The following is a 10,941-nucleotide window of genomic DNA, read 5'->3' on the forward strand; positions in this document are numbered from 1 at the left end:
TTACAGCTAATAAAAACCCCAAATTCTGTATCTCAGAAAATTTGAATATTACATAAGACCAGTTTAAAAAAGGTTTTTTAATACAGAAATGTTGGCCTACTGAAAAGTATGTCTATGTACAGTATAAAGTATGCACTCAATACTTGGTCGGGGCACCTTTTGCATGAATTACTGCATCAATGCGGCGTGGCACGGAGGCGATGAGACTGTGGCCCTGCTGAGGTGTTATGGAAGCCCAGGTTGCTTTGATAGGGGCCTTCAGCTCATCTGCATTGTTGGGTCTGATGTCTCTCATCTTCCTCTTGACAATACCCCATAGATTCTCTGAGGTTTAGGTCATCCAGGAATTTGGTTGAGAATCACAAGGAGTGAACTGCGGCTGGAGTCAGTGCTTCAAGAGCCACCACACACAGACGTATCCAGGACATGGGCTATGTGGAGAATTTCAGTATTAAACGCATTATTAGTAAGATTTAATAACACCCCTAGTGGTGAGTAGAAGTGTCACAATAATAAATATGTTAGTCACAATATGTTTCCATATGGAATGTATTAAAGGTTTACAATATTCTTACTTATAGAGGATATTATATGTTACAGTATATCAACACATTGAATGTATTAAATCATAGAAGTATAGTCACTGTAGGTATTAAAACACTAAGAATAGTCTTGAGGGTCAGATAGGGATTCTGAGTGAGGTGTCAGACATGCAGCAGCAAATGGAGGCGACCTCATCGATGGAGGATGGGGCCAGTGGGACGGTCAAATGCCAAGCTGACCAGCAGGACAGAGAGGAGGAGTTCAAGATGTTTTGCGAGGAGCCAAGATGTTTTGCTAAGGGATCGATAATGGGAGGGGGCAGAATTCAAATGAAGCCAATCACTAATCGCCATGGAGGGTCATTCACATGTTTTAGGACAGTATCGGACACTTTCCGACTGTCAGGGGATATAAAAGACAACGTTCCAGAGAGCATTGCTCAGACCACTTCCGCTCTCGTTTTTCAGAACCTGGACTGGCCAGACCTGTGAGTGAGGTGCGTGCATGTGGTCTCTGCTCTCGAGAACATTACTATTGATAGTTAATTCAGTTTGTAAGTGAACTTTGTGTAGTACATTAAATATTGTTTTAATTTTGGACCGGGTCCAGCTCATTCTTCTGATGCGCGTGCACAGTAAGAAGCTCGCAGAAGAAGAGTACCTGCGGCCTGCAAGCTCCTTCATCCTTTGTTCTTAAAAACCTAACAGCTACAACTGTCGCATTCCTTGTGTCAAGCTACTCCTGAACCAGAGACGTAAGAAGTGTCTTACCTGGGCTAAGTTGCCTGAGCTAAGTTACCTGGACTAAGGAGAAAAAGGACTGGACTGTTGCTCAGTGGTCCAAAGTCCTCTTTTCAGATGAAAGTCAATTTTGCATTTAATTTGGAAATCAAGGTCCAGAGTCTGGAGGCAGAGTGGAGAGGCACACAATCCAAGTGTCTTGAGGTCCAGTGTGAAGTTTCCACAGTCAGTGATGATTTGGGGAGCCATGTCATCTGCTGGTGTTGGTCCACTGTGTTTTATCAAGTCCAAAGTCAGTGCAGCCTTCTACCAGGACATTTTAGAGCACTTCATGCTTCCCTCTGCTGACAAGCTTTATGGAGATGCTGATTTCATTTTCCAGCAGGACTTGGCACCTGCCCACACTGCCAAAAGCACCAATACATGGTTTAATGACCACGGTATCACTGTGCTTGATTGGCCAGCAAACTCGCCTGACCTAAACCTCAGAGGTCTTATGTAATATCTAATTTTCTGAGATACAGAATTTGGGGTTTTTATTAGCTGTAAGCCATAGCCTAAACACTCGAAATATATCACACTTTCGATGATATTCGAATTCATTGAGATGCACCTGTATACATCAATCATTGTTTGGAATTGTTGAGGGAATACTTTCTATAACACTTCAAATATTCAGAAATTACCTGTTCCTCGGTACAAATGTATGACATTTACTTTTAAATATCTCTTAATTGGTACAGTAAAATTGTTTAATTTTCAGTATGGGTGGAGTCAAAGATGTCTTGAACAGATATGCATCAGTCATTATCTGGAATTATTAAGAAAACCCTTTTTATAGCACCTTAAATATTAAGAAATTAACTTTTTGAACGTTCAAAAGAATGACTTATATTTTGGAAAATCTCTTAATTGGGAAAGTAAAAATATTTGATTCTCAGTATTAGTATAGTTAGAGATGTCATGAACACATATGCACTAGTCATTGTCTGGAATTATAAAGAAAACTCTTTTTATAGCACCTCAAATATTCAGAAATGTACCCGTTTCTTGGTACAAATGTATGACTTTTACTTTGAAATATCTCTTAATTGGTACAGTAAAAATGTCTAATATTCAGTATGGTGGAGTCAACGACATCCTCAACACATGTATATCAGTCATTGTCTGGACTTATTGAGAAAAAACTTTATTACACTTCAAATATCCATTTATTAGATATTTTCTCGATTCAAACGTATGAGTTTTAATTTGAAATATCTCTTAATTGGGACAGTAAAAATGTCTAATATTCAGTATGGTGGAGTCAACGACATCCTCAACACATGTATATCAGTCATTGTCTGGAATTATTGAGAAAAATATTTTTGTAGCACCTTAAATATTGTGATATTACCCATTTTTGTCCTGAACATATATGCATTAGTCGTTGTGTGGAATTATTGAGAAAAACATTTTTATAGCACCTTAAACATTTAAAAAATGTGCCATTTGAAGATACAAATTCAGTTCAGAGTTTTTGCTTCGTAAAATATCTTAATTGACCATCAGTCAGGTATTATTAACTTCCAGCAACCCTCAAATCAAAGAATAAAGACACTTTATGCACAATTTAGGTGTATTTTCCCTTTAACTCAGGAGATGCAGGTAGCATGTTTTATACTGTGAATATAATTCATTTAATCTCATTTCATTATGCAATATGTATACTTTGTTGCCATCTTATTCTGAAAACCGGATGTTCGTCTGTAGAAAACCGGAAGTTGTCTCACGTTAATCTTTCCGCTAACTTTGCAAAGTTCTTCGCTCGCTCCCGATCTGTGCCGTTTACCGTAAGTTTCAGCGTATATGTGCACTACAATTTAAGTGTCTGCTGAGTTGACCACGGAGATCTGAGTGTCTGCTGACTTGACCGCAGTGCAATTTGCAGGAGTCATCTGGGCCCGCTGCAGCATAATCATAACCACAAACGTCCTCTTCACCAAGTCCGGATAAGAAAAGACCAAAAAAATAAATATGAACGTAACTTACCCAGTAGATATATCCACCCGTTGTCCTTTCCCTTGAATGAATACTCACATGAGCAGCTACGTTTACCGGCTGCACAAGTAAACAAAGGAGGAAGCAAACAAACTTTTCACACGCGTATCAAATATGCACCCAGAAACGTAGATGAAAACCAACCTTCAGACATATTTTTACCGTTTAGTTGACCCAAACGCTGCAAACAAACAAATCCGAAAAACGCACGCTAGGTACAAAATGCCCACAAACACAAAACGACCCCTTCCCAAGTCTTACCTAAATCACAGCACAACAGGACCAGGTGCTCTGCATCAGGTAATCTGCTCTCTAGGGACAGAGGGACAAAAGCATACTTGCAGTGATTAGAGACAGGGGCCGTCACAACATTCAACCATCATTCAGCAGCTGCATAGGTACAATGATGTGCATACAAACATAATTCATATGAAATAGCAAATAAATACAAATATATACACACACACACACATATATACATATATACATATATACATATATACACATATACACATATACACATATATATACATATATATACATACATACACATATATATACATATATATACATACATACACATACATACACATACATACACATACATACACATACACATACATACATATACATATACATACATATATATATATAAAAGATTAATACAATTTTGAGTATCAATGATTTCATCTTTTATTTTGGTGCATGGCGGAACATAAGGGACGACAGTCATGTGACCGCCCTCCTTGGTCACATGACTTACTAGCTATATGCCGTGGTATCGAGCTGAGTGGAGCATTTCCGCCTTTACTTCTGTCCGTTTTTAGTTTTGTGGATTTATTTCGAATCTCACCTTCTGTGTAATAACTGATATTATTTCTCAGTCGGCATAAAGAAGACGTTCTCAGGACGTGGATCAGTCATGGAGACAGGAAGCCGACTTGCTGCACTGTCGTTACTGCTCTTCCTGATGTCTTCCTGTGTTTGTATCAGCCCTGAACAGGTACAGTAAACAAAGTATCAGAAATACGTAACACAATCTAGTTTCCGTGTTGTTGGAACACGAGTTGTAGAAGCTGTCAAAAGTGTTGATTCAGCATTGATTTCAGTGATTTGTCCAGCCTAGGCATGCATGCATTATAGTGAGTGGAGGAATAAGTATTCAAATGTAATAGTGATAGTAGTGACCACACCATGAAATACTGAGCAACGAGTAAAAGCTATGCTTTCAAAATTTAAGTTAAAACTCAAAATAGTAGTCTGCATTGTATCAGTCAGTGTTATACAACTACTCTACTGCACTATTATTATTGGTGCATAACATGTAACCAGTACTTTAATGTTATAACTGATCTAGCCAATTTAAAAGCTTTATATACCTTTGGGTAGTTATGATTATAAAAGCATGATTTATGTTTCACATGCAACTCACTTGTGGATTCAAGACTCATTTTCAGAAATGGATGAATGGAGATGAAAGCATTGCATTTTATACACTGATCTCGTTCCGTTTGTGAAACATTGATCTGTAGCAGTCAAATACATGTAGTGGAATACAAAGTACAATATTTTAGGTATAGTGGAGTAAAGTAGGTTAAAATGAAAATACTCAAGTATAGTACCACACAATTGAAGCCTATACTGTTCACAGTAATGGGAGGGAGGAGCTCTTGCAGTGTGAAATAGATGAACGAAAGGACTGCTTCCTGAATTGAAAGTGTGATCACCTGCTGGTGTCACCTGACTGTGTTGCTAACTCAGCCTCTCTTCCTTTTCTTGTCTCGCCTTTCTCTGCTGTCCAGATTGAACCTCTGCTGTATGACGAGCAGCTGTTGTGGGTGAGCGGCGTCATGGGGGAGGTGGACACCTACAGGATCCCCCTGCTCACCTTCACCCCAAAGGGAAGCCTGCTGGCTTTCACAGAGGCCAGGAAGTCATCATCAGGTGACATGGGAGCAAAGTTCATCGCAATGCGGCGGTCCATGGACAAAGGCAAGGACAACAAGGACAGTCATAGCATCAGAAATAGTCCGAAATATAAATATATAAACGTACACCAACAGTGGTTATAAGTCTACAGGGAATACGTAACGGTCACAAAGGGAGACAAAAGCACAAAATAATTAATCACTTACCCGTTCTGTAATTTCCTGGGTTCTTTTGTGACAGAGTGTCAAACACGACAAAAAAAGCCTTCAAGCTCAAAGTAAACTTTCAGGAGCTAAAATACAGGAATTGTGAAGCTTCCTTAAAAGACTGCAGAGGAAGAAGTTACACTACAAAATGTCTGCATTACTAAAATTAGAGCTGGTAATCGTTTGATACCCAATTTTTCAAAACTGTAGCCAATGTGATAAGTTACTTGCATTGCCGATATAAACACGCATTTTATTCAAAACTTTACTTTGAGGATTATTAACCAAAACTCTACAAATTAGTTGGCATTCATTTCATTTAACTGAAGTACTTGAATGTTAACTGTTAGAATCAGTTGCAGGAGATCATAACCTAGATAAAATGCAGTCGAAAATTGTTGAAACTTAGATTTAAAATCAGAAAATGTCACGTAAAAATAGAATATGTCACTGTGCACAAATTGGATGCCAGCCGCCGGTACTTGACATTTGTTGGTTCTCTGTCTTACCGACACATTTCGGGCAGTAAATAGGTTTAGTATCCAGCCCTACTCATTGCAACACAGATCTGATTACACAAAATAAGGTTAAAGTGGAAAGTATAAATACACAAAAACATAAAAGCATCAAGACAAAAAACAAAACTGAGTAACTGAAAATCCAACAGGCAAAACGACAGGAAGCAGGACCAGGTAAACGGACATGTGCACAAGGACGCTTAACAGGAACACAGCAGACGAACCGAATCAGAGACGAGGGAACACAGGGTTTAAATACACTGGGCAGGTGTAGGTGATTAGACACAGGTGGATTCAATCAGGGGCGGGGCAGACAATTACAGTGGAGGGAAAACATACAAAGGCAGGAAGTGAAGTGAACACGGGACACAAGAGGCAGGGAACTTCAAAATAAAACAGGAAACAAATTTAACCGAAACCAAGATCGTGACAACAACTGCTTGAGGATACAAACTTTGTATATATATATATATATATATATGCATTGATTGCGGTCAAATAAATGGCTTGAAGCACTACCTTACTGCAAAGGGTGCAAGAGAGCAGGAATATAAAGAGACAAAAAACTAATTTGAGGATGAAAACTTGAAAGAAACAGATGTTGGGATGTTTGACTGGAAAGTTCAATAACCAAAATACTTAAAGGAATGTATTTTTCTTTTAGAATATGTGGCAAACATATACAATTTGGTGTAAAAGTAGTCTTGATTTATGTCTGAATCCTCTCCTGTTCCTCCTCCGTCCCTCCAGGAGCCACCTGGTCCCCGACCTCCTTCATAGTCGATGATGGAGAGACGCCGGATGGCCTGAACCTGGGCTCCGTGGTGGTGGACGAGGAAGTGGGCTCTGTGATTCTGGTCTACAGCATCTGCTTCCACCACTATAACTGCAACCCGTCCAGCACCATGATGGTGGAGAGCTGGGACGACGGCCTCAGCTGGAGTCAGCCCAGAAACCTGTCGGTCCAGCTCGGAGTAAAGAGCTTTAGTCCCGGGCCGGGCTTCGGCATCCAGGTGAGACAGGACGATACAGTATGACGTGGAAAGCTGCTGCTGAGCTGCTTCCTAATTGTAAAGTGAGATCAATTTAAGCTAAATTACCTCTGTGCTGCATAAATGTCCCATATTGTGATTATAAGCTATTGACAGGGTGAGTCATTCATGTACAGGTGGAGAGATTTTAAAGGCAGACATCTCTGTGGTGTTGGAGAAACACAAAAACCTTATCTGCTCCCTACAGGAATATTATGATCTCAGTTCATACAGCTTCGTCACAACTAAGTATTACAATTATGCTATAGACATGCGTTAGACATAATTTAGTGTTTGAATTTGACTGATCCAGTCATTTAATTTAAATTGTTTTATTTGTTGTAGTATTAATATCTTGCTGACAGTGTGTCACTCTTACCTTTTAATTTCCCCTCTGAGAACCAGTAAAAAGTTATCTTAAATCATTTTCAGAGTTGTATGTAGTTTGTGTTTAAGAATCAAGTCAGCACCTTTGTTTATAGTTTGACACAGTTTGTGTCTTTGCACTACAGAAGCGCTACAACCCAGCTAAGGGGAGGTTGGTGGTGTGTGGTCATGGGACATTGGCGGCAAACGGAGTTTTCTGCATCCTGAGTGACGACCACGGACAGAACTGGTACAACGGCGGCGTGCTGAAAAGCATCCCTTACAACCAGCAGAAGAGGGCACAGGACTTCGACCCCGACGAGTGCCAGGTACACCTGCTGCTTGTGGATCGCGCCATGCTGGTCTACTTTGACAGCTCACTGTAGGAATCAAGAGGTTGGCTGAAAGGGACACTTAATGTTATCCTCTAACAAATCGTCTGTTGCCGGCAATAACAACAAAGCATTCAAATATCTTAGAATTAGCAAAGTCTCCACACAGAGTCTCAGTTATCTAGTCACAAGCTCATCAGCAGCATCCTGCAAAAACATCACAGTGAATGAAACACAGAGTTAACTTTGTTTCCCTTGCTGCTGCCCCAATAGCCCGTTGCATTTTTGAGCGACCTCTCCTTTGTGTTGTACCCTCACCCCATATTGGAGATCTACACAGCTGTAAATGCATCATATTCTGCTCTAAAAATATAATTTCATTAACGCTCCAGCCATATATATTTTTTTTGTCATAATAATGGATCAAATGTATTTATGTTATATGAAACACACCAGGAATTATCACCCAACTTTGAAGCTCTACCGACCTTTTTAGCCTGTTTTGGTTCTTTGTTTTGGTTTCATGCCTCGCAAATACACTCTATGGTTCAGCCTAAATGCTCTTATCAACCCAGTTTCCGTCAGATATTTTATGAATCTAAAAAATATTATATAATCATATGATCAACCTACTGAACGCTGCCTCTCCAGCACCAAACAGCAGACAAAGTTAGCATATAGTTGTTGAAGGAAGTCAAATTTTACACAGTTAAAAGAGTTGGAGGCAAAAAAACAAACAAAACTAAAAGAAGATGGAGAGGATCAGACTTCAGTTTTGCAGGAATATGACTCTGAGTGCTAATGTTGCATTGTTTCTGCTGCACGTGTGTCATGTGAACAACTTTTAATAGCTCCGTTTATCGGTCAGCTTGCTGTGGAGTTCTTCTGTCCTCTAGTGGCCAAAAGAAACACAGCTGTGAACTATATTCTTTAAAACACCTGGCAGTTATCTTAACCATTGTGTGATGTCTTCACTGCATCAATAACAAGTAGTCATAATTAATCAAATACCAGTCAATGAATCTTTTAATAACAGAGCATTTCATCACTGTCAAGCGTAACCCTCTCTGCTCCCCTGCAGCCGGTGGAGATGACGGACGGCAGCATCGTCATCAACGTGCGGAACCAGAACAGCTACCACTGTAGGTGTCGCATAGTGGTACGCAGCCTTGACGGCGGATTGACCCTGCCCGTTGAAAATACGTTCTTTGACTACGAGCTGGTGGATCCTGTAGTATCAGCCGGAGCTCTGGTGAAAGAGGGAGTGCTCTACTTCACCAACCCCTCCAATGAGCACAGCAGTAAGAGCCGCTGACACTAACAGTCATACTCTCTTCTTCTTCCTGCCTAACCTGTGTCACTGGGGCTCAGTGGTGGAAGTTAAAGTAGCGAGGCCATTCTGTTAACATGCTCTGTTACAGTACGACAATTTCCCACCAATGTAGGAGAAAATGATGAAACGATGACATTTTGGACAGACATGGATGTAAACAGCGACTTGACATGTTGGCAGAGGCATTCAACCATAAAGCACTAGTTCTAGTTTTTATATGCTGTTTGGTTCTGTAATAAATAACAACGCATGATATATCGTGACTTAATCATTTGTTTTTTTATGATGAATATGAATATGTAAAGTAACTTGTAACTATAGCTATCAAATAAATGTAATGAAGTTAAAATACAATATTTGCCTCTGAAATAAAGTGGAGTGGAAGTACAGAGTAGCTTAGAAAGGAAGTACTCAACCTCAAAGTACCTGAAGTACCGTAGGAAATTTCCTAAATTACTTTCCACCACTGCTGCTGCTTTCCTGCACGCCAAAACAATCAGTTTACTTCAGGTCCTTGTGAAGAAAAAGATCAATATCATTATTACATCATACTAACGTCTTGCCTCATCCCCCTCAGGAGTTAACATGACCTTACGCTGGTCGCTGACTGATGGTAACTCTTGGGTGAAAAAAGCTGCGCAGATATGGGCGGGTCCCAGCGGCTACTCCTGCATGACATCACTGAACAGCGGCTCTCCGGAGGACCGGAAGTTCATCTTTGTCATCTACGAGAAGGGACACAAGAACATTGATGAGACCATCTCGTTCGCTAAGATCCACCTGTATGGTGGCCGGTAGAGCATGTGGAAGGAAGGTAAGCAGATGAGCATCAGTTCATTAACATCAACAGGTACAATGCAGGAAAACTCATTACTGTTAGTCTGGCTCCTGTTTTTATTTTTTCTCCTTGTGTTTGTCTCCCAGATTCCAGATATGTTGGAGCGAAAGGGAAACAGGAAGCTATTCTTCACTCCATGAAATTCTCAGGAAGAAAACAGACATTTTAAACTGGGAAGCGCAGAACAACGAATGAACAGTTGTGTTGGGGCTGTGGTGATCTCAAAATACAATTGTCTCCTTATTTTATCTTTTCTTTTCTCTACAATTACCACACTTGAAGGCACAAGTCACGTGTCCATGTTTCTGGATACGTTACCAAGTGTGTGTTTTTGCTAAAACCTTTGCACATTCACAATATTTTGTGAGTTTCCTGTTCTTACACAAATGAAGATATGAACCAGTAAGGGACTTAAATCATGCTGTTTCCAGGCTGACAACACCTCATACAGTACGATAATACCACACTAAAGTATCACATCACAGTCTTCCACGACGAAGAAAAATAATGACTTTCAGTGATTCACCTCACAAACAGATTCACTGTATGTTTGACACTGGTGTGAAATTATTCCTATTTTCTCAGATAATATAGTTTCATACTGAAGTAGGCTGCTTTAAAATGTTGTATGGCTTTTGTGCTTGTAATTATAAGTATTGCTTTTATTAAGCGGTGAGTGTGCATTGAATATATGCAGACCAAAATTGGTTCTGCCTTTTTAAAACCAGAAACTGTAAATAAATGTGAATTGCCTATTGTTATGACACTGCAATTGAATGCGATTTCATATCGGAGTACGAGTAGTTTTAGTAAAATGATGAATTAGATGTGTGTGATTGAATGTGAGAATGAAGAGGTAAGTACATAATGTAGCCAAAGTATCCTCTCTTGCATGTGCAGAATGTCTTATAATATTTTGTCTGAACTCCACTCTACACAGATTTGGATAGCCTATTTTATTCCAGAATCGCCATGTATTACCAGCCTTGTACATTGTTTTCATGCAGGAAGGACATTATCTGATCCGTACTATCTGTAGAATGATTAAATGAATCCTAACATGTT

General features: G+C 39.7%; 1 protein-coding gene across 1 annotated transcript; it reads left to right on the top strand.

Annotated features, from left to right (window-relative positions):
* The first annotated feature begins 4,101 nt into the window (after positions 1-4,101).
* On the top strand, positions 4,102-10,941 carry LOC142965344 (sialidase-1-like). Its single transcript, XM_076106257.1, has 7 exons — positions 4,102-4,326; positions 5,126-5,315; positions 6,727-6,989; positions 7,520-7,702; positions 8,787-9,006; positions 9,616-9,852; positions 9,963-10,941. The coding sequence occupies exons 1-6, from the start codon at positions 4,246-4,248 to the stop codon at positions 9,834-9,836; spliced, it is 1,158 nt and encodes a 385-aa protein (XP_075962372.1). The 5' UTR covers positions 4,102-4,245; the 3' UTR covers positions 9,837-9,852; positions 9,963-10,941.

This window comes from Anarhichas minor, unplaced genomic scaffold (genome assembly GCF_050575085.1).
Source record: "Anarhichas minor isolate MPS153535 unplaced genomic scaffold, ASM5057508v1 ptg000033l, whole genome shotgun sequence".
Lineage (NCBI taxonomy): Eukaryota > Metazoa > Chordata > Actinopteri > Perciformes > Anarhichadidae > Anarhichas > Anarhichas minor.